The sequence below is a fragment of the Lygodium microphyllum genome, chromosome 2, assembly GCF_053477565.2.
Source record: "Lygodium microphyllum isolate KBCC chromosome 2, Lygodium_microphyllum_v1.1.10, whole genome shotgun sequence".
NCBI lineage: Eukaryota > Viridiplantae > Streptophyta > Polypodiopsida > Schizaeales > Lygodiaceae > Lygodium > Lygodium microphyllum.
In genome coordinates, this window is record NC_141136.1 from 131,393,602 (window position 1) to 131,408,667 (window position 15,066).

At 39.5% G+C, this 15,066-nt stretch overlaps 1 protein-coding gene across 4 annotated transcripts in view; it reads right to left on the reverse strand.

Moving 5' to 3' along the window:
• LOC148040333 (uncharacterized) overlaps window positions 1-15,066 on the reverse strand; it is a 101,572-nt gene that overhangs the window by 36,400 nt on the left and 50,106 nt on the right. For all 4 annotated transcript variants that reach the window (XM_087666516.1, XM_087666512.1, XM_087666519.1 and 1 more), the window contains 3 exons: window positions 8,934-9,072; window positions 8,664-8,835; window positions 8,444-8,525 (listed from right to left, as the gene is read on the reverse strand). In XM_087666516.1, the coding sequence (XP_087522642.1) occupies window positions 8,444-8,525; window positions 8,664-8,835; window positions 8,934-9,072 (393 nt within the window). The remainder of the gene's footprint in view (window positions 1-8,443; window positions 8,526-8,663; window positions 8,836-8,933; window positions 9,073-15,066) is intronic.

Sequence of the window (15,066 nt, forward strand, 5' to 3'; positions counted from 1 at the left end):
TGGCGCCCCTTTCAGTATCTCTTTAGCTTTATTGAAGAATAAGTTGATTTACAATGGGATTCTCCAAATCCCTTTCGGTATTCCAACTCCCCTTGCTGTGATGAATCACTAGCAAGTCTTTAATCCGATTTGCCCCTTGGTTCGGACAATCAATTGGCCTTCACCCGCTTTGATGGAAATGGAAAATGTCCCAAATTCAATTATTTGCTGGTGCCTCCACTTGGATAGGCTAAAAACAGCTTCAATCCTATTCAATCCAAGTCTTGGAGCTTCCAATTCCTAGTACAATTCTCGAGGCTTCTGCTAAACCCTAATTTCTGCTGCATATTAGGGTTTACAGCTGAGAAATCTGAAATTTCTCAGCCTCTAAGGGTCCAAATGCTGAGATCTTCGGAGCAAGGCTGTGAAATGGCTGGGAGATACGAGGGAAAGCTGTAGAGAGAGAAAATTCAGAGTTTTGTCACGAAGAATGATTGAAAATCAGTCAAATGCAGCTGTTGCCCTGCCACAACAGCATGTAGATGCAAAGAACTGAAGAAAATCAATCATTTACTGCTGCTGCCCTACCTCAACAGCCTGTAGATGCTGTCTTCTACTGTTGATTGGTCTTCTTTTGCCCCTCGCTGCCTCAAAAGGTCCTCCAATGGCTGCAAAATCAGACTAGCAGTCTCTCCTCTCTCTCTCTTGCAAGCTAAATTTATATAAATGCCTCTCTCCAGCCTCTAAAGACGTTTTTAATTTTCACCTTAAAATACTGAAAATTAATCTAACAATTATTTCGGTGCACTGAAAAATAATCTAAGTGGCCAATAACTAAATTGGCTAGGCAACTTCCATTCCCAAGTGTCTCTGCGCCATCTTTGACCATCAGATTGGTGTTAGGTACCATTAAACACCACTTCTGTAGTGTTACCAACTGACACTTATGGCCAAATGGATGACCTAGGCCAGATACTAGCAAGTACCTATGCGGCATAACTTATAGCAACTTTTGCCTTTGACATCCCGTGATTTTTTTGGATCCCGGGCTCGTAAGTTTACTTTAACCCCAGTTGCACCTCACATGTGCAACATTTACTTAATCATGTGATTAGAAATTAATCCACATGTTAAGTGAGGTTTCAAAAATACATGTTCTCATGATAGCAACATTGATCTGAACACGGATACAAGACTGTACACAATCAGCCCTTACACATTGCAGAGGTGCATCAGTGAAGTGCCTGATTGATGGTAGAAAATTTGACTAAGGAAGATGGGTGAAAATGATGATGGCTAAAATGATGATCAAGGAATGATCAAGAAATGATAGAGGCATGGGTGTTGGACTACCTTTATATGCGCAATAGAAGCATGACTAGGCTATACCCAATGCCAAAAGTATGGTGCCAGCTGAAAATGGCTGCCCAGATGAAGACAGTGAGATCAGTGTGTAGTGTGAACAAACTAAAATGAACTAGTGGATAAAAAGGAGAAGAAAATCTAATTCCCATGCATGGTTGCATTCCATCTGTGGACAAATCCATATAGTATGATATGTCCTTTTGTTTAGGGGGAGTTGGTGTTAAAAGAAAAGTGGTTTTTGGCTTTAACCTTTTCCTCTTTATACTCACTGGCCCCTACCCATACCTCATTTACCACCTCCTCTTCTTCTACCTCTCTTACAAGCGCCTCTACTCTCTCTTAGATCTCCTCCATCCACTTCTCTCTACCTCTATATCCTCCTCTTCCTCTTGTGTCTCATCCCTCATGTGTAGCTCTATTTCTATTTCCTCTTCCTTTACCTCCTCTTCTTTCCCTTTCCTTGCCTCTACCTATATCTCTATATTCTTACCCCTATCACTATGCCTAAGCCTCTTCATGAAACCTTCACATTACACATAGCTCACCCTAGGTCTTCGCCTTTAGTTTCTTTTTGTATCTACTACTTTTTGTACTTGCCACTTGGCACTTCTGACTTGCCATACCATGATCCATGCATCATAATCCATCATTGCAGATAGCTTCCTTTTTTTATCCATTGTACATGTTTTCAATCTTATAAATGAAATTGGATCTTGGAAATTACTTGCGACTAGAGTCTTGGATTTACATTTTATCTCAATCTCTCATCATGTTCATGATTTATTGTTGAAAATTGAAACAAAGGCATTTGCAGTTTGTAAACTGTATTAGTACTGGTTGGAATCTAAATAATGCTTGTGACACTCTCATCTCATTGGCAGCCACTCTTATGTTAAAACAAGTAATATTCACTAGTCTAACCCTTAATTTTCTATGTATTTTTTAATGACTATACAAAACATCGGATTTTATTTGACTTTTTTTTTGTGTACGTTCAGTACCGTACTAAGTCCACGGACTAGATGGATCAGATAGATTGTTGGCTACCCTGTTCCCATGTAATCTGCCTAAAATCGAGAACCCTAGCACACAGGATAGACTGATAGACTAGCCAATGATAGAGCTTGCAATATCCTCATTTGACTCAAATTAAGGCTAACGAGCAGGAGATGTACATAGAAGAACACAATAAATAATATATCTTCTACTAAATGCTCCCCTTATAATCTACTAAAACCAAGATCTCATCAAGGAAAACAATAACATGCTTCCCTAAATGAGGCTGCATTGCCCATGCCATGAGCTCGGAAAAGTATGTTAGTACATTGGACGGCCCAAAAGGAAGCACCACAAACTCGAACAATCCAAAAGGTGTCTAGAGCACTATCTTGTGAATGTCCTCTGGGGCATTGATTTGCAAGTAGCCATTGACTTCAGGTCCAGCTTGCTTGAAATTACTGCCCTAACTAGCTCATCCAACAAACTCAACGATCCACAAGAAGAGAAACTTGCTCTTGAAGGTAAAGTTTAAACTTGTTGTTGAGAGCCTTGTAATTTATACACAAGCTCAAGCAACCTTTATTTTGACATATAATAGAGGAGCACCAAACCTCAAGCGCCGCTCTAAGAGACCCTCAAATTGTGTTATGAGCTCCTCCAGATCTTTTTGGCTCATGTAGTAGGGTCCCTTCAAGGGAGGTTCTACACTTGAAACTAGCTCGATGGTGAAAAGCTCCAATTAGGATTGGGAAAACCCCAAGGGAGCTTGTCCAATTAAAAAAAGTGAATGCTTCATAGCAATGCTAGATTCATAAAGGAGTATATAATTGCACTTTTGATTTAACTTATCCACACCTCCTTGCCTAGAGGGCGGAGAAGTTTCCTCCTCAAATGGTTGCACATCATAGTACAGCATACTTTTTGAATTGCCCTCTTCACTTGGAGGTGTGACTTGCGGAACTCAAGCTGCCAAGGGTGATGCAAGGTCTACACCATCCACCAAGTCTCATCCTAGATGAGCATGGAGTTGTGATGATCCACCAAGCCTATATTAACATCGACATTGAGGAGAAAAACCACACTTCAATTAACCTCAAAATTTGAAATATTTACTGTATATACATAGCCATGTCCTCCACAGGGTCTCTCAGGTGGTACTTCCCAGATTTGGTCTTTCTTCTAGGCTGAAAGGCTTATTCAACCAATTGCACTACACTGTTGTACAATTTGGAGATTATATTTCTCAACAACTGGTCCTAAATCAAGTTCTCAAATGAAACACCATCCACAAGCAAAGTGCATGACTTGAGACCATTGCCTATACAAGCACAAGATCATATCAACCTAAGGAAGGCAGAGCCATATCCATGTCAAATAACACCTCAATGATAATTCAAGTAGGTCAACAATTCTCCAGCTATCTACCCAAGGGCGATGTCTAATGCAAGGCTAATAAGTTAACCAATCGAGTGGTCTACAATGCCAAACCATATGGGTTTCTCTAAGTGGAAGAACGTGCCAAAATCGGAGTGTATAAGAAGGCATCACACCTTCTACTCATGCACTCTGAATCACCCTATAATCTCTCCCATTTGCCTTTAAGAAAGCATGAACTCTCCATATAAGGATGAGGTTTTAGAAGTAGACATGTGCTGCTAATCTAACCTCATGCATCTTGCTCAAAGTTATAAAAATTTGATGTCATCGATGAGTTCATCTCCAGGTGCCATTTGCAATGATGTCCAATAGTCACTTCATCTAAGAAAAGTCAAGAGTGGAAATGGCTAAACTCTTGATATGACATGTGAAAGGCCATGCTCCCATGGAAGTCCTTATACCCATAAGTATGTGATTTGTCTATGATCAAGTGACAATCCCAAATACATCCTCCATGTTGGGTTCAACATACAATAGTCAAGAATTTGGAAAGACTTCGACTATCTCAAAAGCTACAACTCACCTCAAACGACTATCTCTCACCTAGCCATCTCAACACTCTGCTCTAACTAACCATGCATCCTTCTCTCCTACCCAAGAGAGCAAGAACATAACTTCAAGGTATAGTGAACTCAGATATCTTACCTTGAGGGCACAATCATGGTTCTATGATCCGAACATTATGATCCAATGCCTTCGTTCCTTTGCATCCACCATCAAATATGGAGCAAATATGCCTATGTCGAGAGAAGAAGATAGAGAAGAATAAGGAGAAAAATGATATATAGAGAAGAGCTTCACCTCACCAAATTCCTCACTTCCTCGTCATCTCACAACCTCATGCATAACCTCAAACTCAAACCTCTTACCAAATAGAAAGAAGAAGAAGAAAAGAAAAAAGATGGTTAAGAACTTCACTAATCCCAATCCCTCACTTAACTCAGACACTCAATCTCTCTCTTTCCCTCACTCTCAAAAATAGTGACACGACTCCATGAGATGATAGAATTTAAGAAATGATTGCTCAAAGATTGCATTGATATAAGCTTCAATAGCATGAAGGCACCAATATGGATGATTTCAATTGAGATCTCCCACCCTTATATAAACCAAATTAGAATTAGGATTAGGCCCCTTGCGAATTAGGGTTTGCACCCCACTTTTCCTTTTAGGATTTCCACATGTGTTTAGGGTGCCCTAGCCACTTTATGGGCTCTTGGCAAGTCCTCCTTGATGCATGTTTCTAGCTCAGCCTAATTGGACCTAGCTTGGACTATTTTAATCACATTTTCATGGGCACAACCCATACAACAATTATGGGCGTGCCAAAGACAATTTCAAGAAATAATATAATGTGCATAGGAGTAATCTCGACTCTCACAAAATAATACATCAATAATTATTATGTATCCATTATGCCTAGAAATAGTACACTAAAGATCCAAAAATAATACAACTCCAAAAGTAAATTTGGCACTTGCACATTGACTTTTTCCTTCACAATTTACCATCAATATTCATTTCTCTCATGGACGAGTGTCAATCCCATGGCACTCACATCAAAGGTAGCATGTGATAAAGATAATTATTGGTAACAAAACTGATAAAAGTCGGTGTTGTTGTTGTTTGACTGCTAATCCTTTTGGTGGACAGAACTAGAATGATCATGAAATATAAACTGGAGATTGTAGAAACTCGTAATTCTTCATATACTTCTATTCTTGTAAAGAAAAATCTCATGCATATTTACTTCCTAGGGGTGAGTGTTAGTCTTCAGTCGTGTACATGACATATATTGTTATTGGTTTTGGGAGATGGGTCGAACTCAACAAACTTGAAGTGTTGTCCCATAGTTAGAGACCCAAATCTATATATAGGTTATTATGCAAATACTATGTGAATGCACATCCTTACATAGGCTAATACTTAGTTAGAACACTGCTCTATGGGTTCTGTGTAATGAGGGTTGATAAAGCAAGGTAACTTGAACTGATGAAGATGGGAAGAATTATTGTCATCGAGGGAAAAGGAAGTTGTTGAAGAAGATCATAGGAAAACCCACAAAGGGAAGATGGACAAATGTGTTGGAGTCCAATCCAATGAGCTCTTGAAGAACAAGGTTCTTTGTTGGATCATTGCAATTAATAATTGATGTACTTGGTCTTCCTGGTGATTGTTCCTTTCTAAATTGCTTTCAAGTTGATGTGTAGGCACTGAATGAATAAAATAAAGAAGTGAAAAATGCAAGTAACTTAGGGAGACATGTCTAACCAAGGCGGGTCAACAACCCCTAGGAAAAGATCTAGGGGGTTAGATGGATCCAACCAACCATAATCATGAACGTACCTAGCTTGAGGATCCCTAGGTGTAGTGAGTGCCATACAACTAGGCTTGCAACTTTACAAAGTTGAAAATGGAAGTATAAGAGATTAGTAGACTGATTGAAAAATAGTAAACTTGACTCTCAAAATGGAACTGTGTACTAGAGCTCTTCTCTTATTTGAGATCAAAGTCTGGCCACTCTCTTTGGCAGACATCTTGCCTATCCTAAGTAAGCTTCTCTATACACGTTGCTGCTCCAATGGGAGATTGGTTCGCATTTTAGGAGCTAGCACAAGAGAGATTTCAAGGCAAAGACTATAGGGTCTTAGGAGAGCCAGGGCTACAATCCTAGCCATGACAGAGGGAGTACCTCCCAATTGGCAAACGAATATAGACACTTCTTAGGCCTAGGTTGGTTGCTTCTCCAAAGAGAACATCCTTCTAGCAGTCATTCTGACTAGCAGAGACAGGACATTCACTATTATGATTGAGTAGAACGGCTACCTCCAAGAGGACTTGGACTAGACATAGTTCAGAGGAGGATGCTCCAAATAGAGAATCCAAGTAGTGTTACACTACAAGAGGAAGTAAAACATTGACCTAGACGAAGATCTAGCCACCTGCCTATTAGATGGATGGAGATATTGGGCTTATCGAAGGAGGCCTCCCAAAAATTATGATGGAATCTAGGAGATTGGGTGTGGAGGGATCCATTCCTTCATAGGCTATGTGGCATGGCCTTCTTTGGCTATACTAGGCTAGGAAGGACACAAATAAGCATGAGTAGAGCACAGCTAGTAGCCACCTCCAGTTTGTGACAAGGAATCTCAAACCATTTGCTATCATATTTTTTGAGGAGGCTCGATCGCAACTTTAGGCCTAGGAAGACATCTCTCTTCCTATGGCTATTAGCTCATAGGAGCTTAGGCTTTAGCAATCATGCTTGGCTTGGATATAGCATGACCCAATGGCATGCATGAGATGTGTAAGCTAGAGGAGACACAAAGACATTGCCTACAGGATTGTCCCAAAGCTCAGGAGGTATTGAGGAGAACCCTCAATATGATATTCCATGGCATAGCAGAGACCATGGTGACAACCTAGGGAGCTATAGCTTGTGTCACAAACAAAGGTCTAGTATGTGGCTATGAGGATGTTCAGGGGAGCCTTTCTTTCCTTAATATTTGACAGCATTTGAGCAAGATCTCCACTCTAGATTACTCACAAGCCCAATGATTACTCAGAGGCCAAATGGACCCATGGACATTGTCAAGCATGAAAGTCGATTACTAGTACTATACCCTGGTACATTTGGGTTGCAAGGTGCAGCCTATCCACAGTGAAGAATTTTTCAAGGACTTGGGCAAAGATCATCCTCATTGTCCACAAGAGATGGGAAAGGATGCATATCGGCTCTAGGAGGATGAGAAGGAGGAGAGAGGCCTTCCTACAGACCTGGGACTCAGGCACCTTTTTCCATACTGCCCCTCAGATGGTCTCATACTATTAGTCCACCAGATTGGTTGTTCACACAACCATTGTATTTGTGATGTACTTAGATACTCCTTACACAATTCCTTGTACTTTGTATTTTATCTTTGGGGATGTTCTCCGAGGTATTATCAATAGAACTTTAGTTTCTCGAAATAAAAAAGAATAGTCCATTTGAGTAGTGGTATGGTTCTCTACTGTGGGAGCCTTGGCTAGCCTTAGGCTACAAGTATTATCCAAGCAACTACTATCAAAGTATCTAGATAATGACTCTCATTCCCAGCCCAAATTTCTGACCGAGTCTGCCATTGTCAAAAAGGAGATTATTGCCTATAATGGCTTGGCATGTCCAGAACATGAGAGATATGGACAAGCACTGAGCAGCAGAAGATTTCTACAGTTTAGACTATTTTAGTCATCTGAACAAATATTATCCACTAGTTGAGAACCCCTAGGGGAAGCTTTGTGAAGACAAAAGGGGGTGAGCAAAGCCAAGACACCTTCATCTGCATTTCAAGACAAGTCTTATCAATGGTTTGGTTTTTCCCCTTGCCCCCATTTTTGTATGAGGATGCTACTCAGAAAGCAGGCACAGCCTGGCAGCACCTTTCTTTTCGCCTTTTTCTGTATTGCAGAGGGATGTTGGTGTGATCTCTTAGACTTGTTTCGCTTGCCATAGGATGTTCATTTCTTCAACTGGCCATTTTAATTTACAACAAGAAAACTACTGACTAAACAGCTGTCTGTTGCCCAACAGAAAGGTTTTTCCTTAAGAAAACAAAGAGCACATCCTCATGCATTACTTTAAAATAAGACTGAATTACAGCAACTGTTTTGAGATGGGACTTACGCCTATAAGCCTTCTCTATACTAGCCTGCATAGCAGCCTCATCTGCTAATGCCTGATCTGCTAGTCTTTTTGCCTCCTCCTCCTAAGAAAAGGGAAATGCAACCATGTTACTTTTTTTTCTTTTCGGGTAGTTCAAGTTACATATGTAGACAACTCAGCATAATAGAAGTTGTAGGATGATTTTTGCAATTTGCAATCTGGTCACTCAGTGATGTCTTACTGCCTTCTTTTTCTGCAATATTTCTTGCTCAGCATCCCATTGCTCCTGAGTGACTGCTTCATTTAGTGCTGGCAGGTTGGGAGGTGTTTCTATATCATCCTTATACATCTCTAGATTTAAAACCAAAGTTGGACAGAAAGCATGCTGGTACATCTTGTAATGTCTGTAATATCTGCTTCGATGGTAAGGTACTTGTTAATGTCAATTGATGTTCAGATAGATAATGTGCACGTGAAGAAAGAAAGTCTGATCTAGCAGTAGAACAGTTACGTGTTGAGGAAATAGCTTGTAATAGCTTGTAGATCTGCCCAAGAAAATATTTGAATTGAGAATGGTGGTCTGTGCACACTGTGCATGAGCAAAAGACCCTTGGTTCTTTCCCAACTCCTTTCCAAAGTCAAGCACTCACCTGAAACATCAAGGTGATTTCTTTAACCTTTAAAATCAAACAGTTTCAAAAAATAGTTGCAATAAGTTAAAAGCCTACTCTAACAGTAAGAAAGAAAACAGTGTCATCCACATGAGTGTAAAATGTCATAAAATCCTTCGGCTCCTCTTCATCCACCCATTTATGAGTATATATTGCTGACAGTTCATCAAAACCCTGCTTATCAGTTTATAATCGGAAGTTGTACTTCCTTTTATAATAAAGACTACATGATCAAATTGAGAGTCTGCACTGATATAGCAACTAGAAGCTGCCTAGCATTTTGTTGGCAAGAATTCTTTAAAACAGCTCTATTAAGTTGGCATGAAAGGCAATATATACCTTCCAGTAATGTGATAGCTACAACCTGGCCATATTATTGATTTTCAATGATGTTGAAAGGGCCGATTATACTCTTTAACATATTTTTTGTCCATGCTGGCATTTTTCCCAAGCTCAAATAGGATGGCTCACAAGCCAAATGAACACACAAGCTTGATTGCACTGGAACCATGATATCCAGTGATACTGAAAGGATCATAATACTATTCAACCTCTTCATCTCCTCTTTCAGAAAATTGATTGTAATTTATTCTTGCCTTCATATTCTATCTAGTTTGTGGAATGATCCCTCTGTTACGTAAGAAAGTTCCATCAGACTATGAGAAAGTCCCAGCGACCAACGAGAACTCCCCAACAAGATACAAAAACAAGCTAGCATCATGGCTGAAACGACTTCTTTTCTCGGCCAGTGGGGAAGGGAGGAATGTTAAGTTGCATCAAGTATACTGCACAATGTCAATATCTGTATGTGGTACGTTTTGTGCTTACTCATTTTGTTTCCTGAACACAAGTTTTTCTCACTAAATGGAAATTTATCGATCTCTGTAATAGAATCAACACCAAAACTTAGGTCTGATTGAGCTGGGAATGAAACATAGAGGAATGGGGATAAGGCCAAAGCTAGATAACACCCAAGATCTGGAAAAGTTTGCTGGATCCAAAACCGAGTTTAATTGAGTTAGAACAGAAAGGGTTTGATGGATCCAGACTTGGGTTTAATTGAGTTAGAACAGAATCAGAATAAGAACCTCGAGCTCGAACTAAAATGAGCTGGGCCCTATTCTTGCATGGACTGATTAGAAACCCATGCTCAATCTTAGTTGAGGTAGACCCAACCCATGTGCTAAATTGGAGTATGAAGAGCAGAATCCACAGCCCTACACTTGGACCAAACCCCCATAGCTAGTGTTCATGCCTCAACTCTATTTATTTTTCAGTTGCTTCTATATATACGTTGTTATTGAAGTTAAATTAGTATAAACATAAAGCCCACCTTCACAGGGTATCTGAACTAGATTCTCCTTTAACCCCAAAAAATATTTCTTGAGACTTTCAAGATTTTCTCTGGTCATGGGGAGGAACACATGCTAACTTGAAGAAGAGGAATAGGGAGATGCCCTGTTGGTGGGTTTGAGACTAGAAACAAGAGTTTGTCTCTAACCCAACACTCAGAAGCTTTAGTATAGGCCATCCAAAAGACCCAGATTCCCCTTAAGGCTTCCACATGCTGCAGAAAGCTCACATTGGGATATTCTCCCTAAGTCATTTCCCGTCTCAAAATGTACGCTCAAAGTCTATCACAGAATTTTCTTACAATTTGAAATTCGTTTGCAAACTATCTCAAATTCCATGTAAACGGCCCAAACTACATAGTACTCTCAACAATTATACTATTCGTTTCTTTTCAAGATTTAATGTTTCAAGAAATGGAGAGAACAAATACTTAAAGCTGAATACAACAATTTACAGCCATGGGAATGTAAAAGTAATAAAGATAAGATTGAGGATTGAAGATGGCTTTCATGCAGAGAGTGAGGCGAAGTAGTTCTCACTCTCACAAGATCGTGAAAAGATATACATACACACCTACCTCACTTACTATGCAATAAAAACAAGAGAGTCCTTTACAATATATGAGTAGAAAGAGGGCAATCAGCCTTTCTCCATTGTTGATCAACAATACATTGATATGGCTTGGTTCTTGTTTTAGAAATTGAAGCAAAGCTTAAGAAAAAAGGACTGTAATGAATTTACAAGTTTGCTATCTTATGAAATAGCAGTAAAAGAATAGGGAATATGGAGGTAGTTGATGGTGCTGGAGTGGAGAATGATAATATAGATAGATGGGGCTAACTTTATGCTATCTTTAGCTACTGTGCAAGAATTTACAGCCAAGAAAACTGAGCTCTCTTTACAGGGAAAAGAAGAGAGCTAGTGCAAAAAGGGGAGCGTCTTGACACTTTTCTCTTCTCTATGGCCTTCCTTTTTGGGGTGAATACTAACCAAAACAGAAACAATCAAATTTAGTAAATACTATTAGCATACAAAACTTATTATTTTTAGAATGTCATTCCTTTTTTTAGAACTAGCATTTCTAAACTAATCCAAGGGACCTAAATTTTACGAATATCCTAAATTTAGGGATGTCTAAAATTTAGGGTTCCCCGCAATATAGATGCCATTTGAAAGCTCTTTACGAGTATATTGAAAATATAATTTTGAAATTTTTATACAAGTCTTTTATACAAAGATATGTGCATTTTAAGCTTTCAACCTACACATATACACAGTATAAACATTTCATGATCATTCCATATTGCTGATTATAACAATTTGTTTTGGCAAATCTAGCCCACACTTCAAGGCATTAATCATTTTTATATATAAGCTTGACCCAAGTAAGCTTGAGATGTAGTCATAAGCACCTAATCAAGTCATATGGGTAAAAGTGTGTATTATCTTTTCTTTAATCCACTACGTGTGTCCACTATAACTTGTAATGACTACTCGTCAATTGCTAGCTCTAATGTACTTTTTTTTAAAATCTAGTAAGTGAAAAGAAAATACATTTAATAATGATTAAATATACAACATAATAGAAATGATAAAATTTCTTTTTTTGTTGTGTTATGATAATACTCAGACTTTTATTTAACTATCCTCAACTAAAAAGCTTCTTCATATAGCCGAAGAATGTTTAGGTAGTCCTTCATAAAATTTTCATCTACCCATTGTGTATTTATTGCAAATAAATTCTTTAATTTTAGCAAGAATTTTTTTGTCACAAGGCCACTTCTTATGATTCGATCCTTGTTAAACAAAATCTATTTAGGTACTAAGAGTTGTTTTGTTTCTTCAACTTTTGAAGAATCTTTAGTAATGGATTCCTCTAGTTCTAGTACTATGTGAGGCTTTAGTAAAATTGTATGAAAGGCATTGTGTATTTTTCAATGAGCAAGAAACTCAAGTTGATAAGCAACTTCATTTATTTTTCAACAACTTTGAAGGGTCCAAAATATCTAGTAGAGAGCTTTGGAAAATATGAATTATAGTTGAAGCTTTGTTTTAGCCTGCTTTTATTAAATTTTAGCAAGATATATTGACCAATTTCAAAAGTCAAATATATTATTTGTTTATCTCCTTACTTCTTTTGTCACTTTTAGGAAACTTTGATAGTAGCTCGAACTTGATCGTTTTTAAATCTAAAGCAAACTCATCAATAACAAAAGTCTTATCTTTAGTTCGAATGATTGGAGAAGAAATCGCTCAAATACCTTGGATTCTAGGTGGGACTAGACATCACAACAGCCCAATTATATCTATTTTAGATTCCATCTAGTGAAAGCTAACCTATAGGAGAAAAGCTTGCCTCTCCCTAGCAGACCAACCTCTAGTGGTCAACTAGGTCCTACTAGTGATGGCTTAGTTATTTCTAATGCTTCTGTCCATCTTATATTTATTTTTTATGATACTTGGTTTAAACTTCTTGGGTCTAGGGATCCCCAAGCTAAGTTGGCCTTGTAGACCATGATTAGAAACCATTCGGAGAGAGGCTTGGGGATTCTTAATGAGTTATTGATCCAAAGGACTAGAGCCAAGCCCTTTTGGACAAGTTGGTGAACCAAGGACTCACACCAGGTGGAAAACCTCAATTCTCCTCCAAGAGGGCTTTTAGGAATATTGTCCCCTCTTAGAGGGAATTGGAGACCATCTTTAAGATGGATCATTACCATGGCACAGACCACTCTCCCTAGATTATCTTACCTTTGTAGTTCTATGTAAGTTTGGTAAAGTCTATAAAGGATTTTGAAGCAAAGCCCAAGATTGATAAATAAATAGCCATCTGGAACTTGCAAGTCCAAGATTGATAGCTTGGCAACACACACACATTTAGTGGGTTGTATGGGAGGCCCAACCTACCACTCTGTGAGGATTTGGAAACATATTTGCATGGACTTGGGGGAGCTTGAATGGGGTGCAAGCAAGGTGTAGAGGCTAGATAGTTGGAGATTGATGTAATGATTCCGTAGGAGCAACTTGCGTGTCCCATTTGTGAGCCTATGCAGTCAAGAGCTATCAATGGTTCATCTAGTTCTCACTATTAGGTATCCCCATCCAAGTTGCAAGTAGAGTCAAAGGAAACCCTCCTCCCGCAAAAAAACATTATCATCATCGTGCCCGGTGGTGACTACTTAGCAATTGGTAAAAGGGATTAGCTTTCCCAACTTCCCTTGGAGGAGGATCCAAGTTATAAGACTCCAAGGGAAGTCGGACACCATGATATGTTGGAGATATTTAAGACTAAAGATTTGCGACGACTAAGCCTTGGAGGATTGGCAAGTATGTTTTGATGCAAGTTTATATGAATTGAGCCCTTGGGCAAAGCATAGCACCATGGATCCTTTCAAATGTACTTTTTGGACACACGTATGGGATAGTTGGCGGCCGAGGAATCTCGTACTTCCTCTGGTTAGTGCCACATGGGGGGCTAGAAGTTGACAACTGGCTGGTTGATATGCAACAGGAAGAGGTTTGCCAGCAATGCCAATAACAACGCATGGAGACCCTAAAGCGTTGTCTATGGTATTGTGAGGCTGCGGCATGTGGCATACTCTGTCAAGAAGAGCCTAGCCTTGGGTGTGTCACTTGAGGTGCTTTTTGTTGACAATCAAACGGGTTACCAATGTCATCTACTCTACGAGGCAGAGATGCATGACATGATCTTCATCATCGAGGAGCTTGTGTGCAGCCATAGATCTAGAGACTCTACCTAGCTACAAAGTACTAGAGCCTATCGTGTTGTGATTATAGGTATGGGAGATTATCCTTACAAGGTGACATATTTGGAAGGCCTACTTCTACCAATTAATCTTTGGCGATGAGACCCTCTTAGTATATGCCCCCTTGGTAGAGCTCTAGCCATCCATTCACTCCCTGGAGGATCGCAAGGAGTAGCTTTAGAAAAACCTCGTCATCTATGGAGCTTCAGTAGGAGTTCCTTCACACTTGGGGTTGCCATAAACATGGATTGAGCCATGCACATAGCAGACATTGCCGCAAAGTTTCAAATGTTTCTAGAAGTTGACAACTGGTTGGTTAAGATATAGCAGGGGGTTTGCCGACATTGCCCATAATATTGCATGGAGACCCCGAAGCATTGTCTACTGTCTTGTGAGACTCCAACCTACAGCATACTCCAACGATGCATGACACGATATTTATCACTGCGGGGCTTATGTGTCGCTATGGGCCTAGAGGCTCTAACTCGCTGCCAAGTACTAGAGCCTACTGCATCATGTTTAGAGATATGGGAGATTATTGGTAACCTTACATGGCTGTGTGAGAGTGCGCAATAGAAGAGGAAACATGAGCAAGAAGAGAGAAGGAAAGCGAAAGACTGCAATGCAATAACGGAATGGAAGAAGAGAAATCTGTAGTGCACTGAATGAAAGTTGAATACAAAGAGGACTAATCAGTCCTTGCACACACGCCGAGGCATCAGCGAGGGCACTAGATTAAGCTAATGACGAAAGGCACCACCCAAAGATGGAGGAGAGCCCCTAAACGTGCTGAAAACTTAAAAGCATAGTGATAGCATCCAATAAAAGCCAAAAAACTAGCCAACCCGATCAA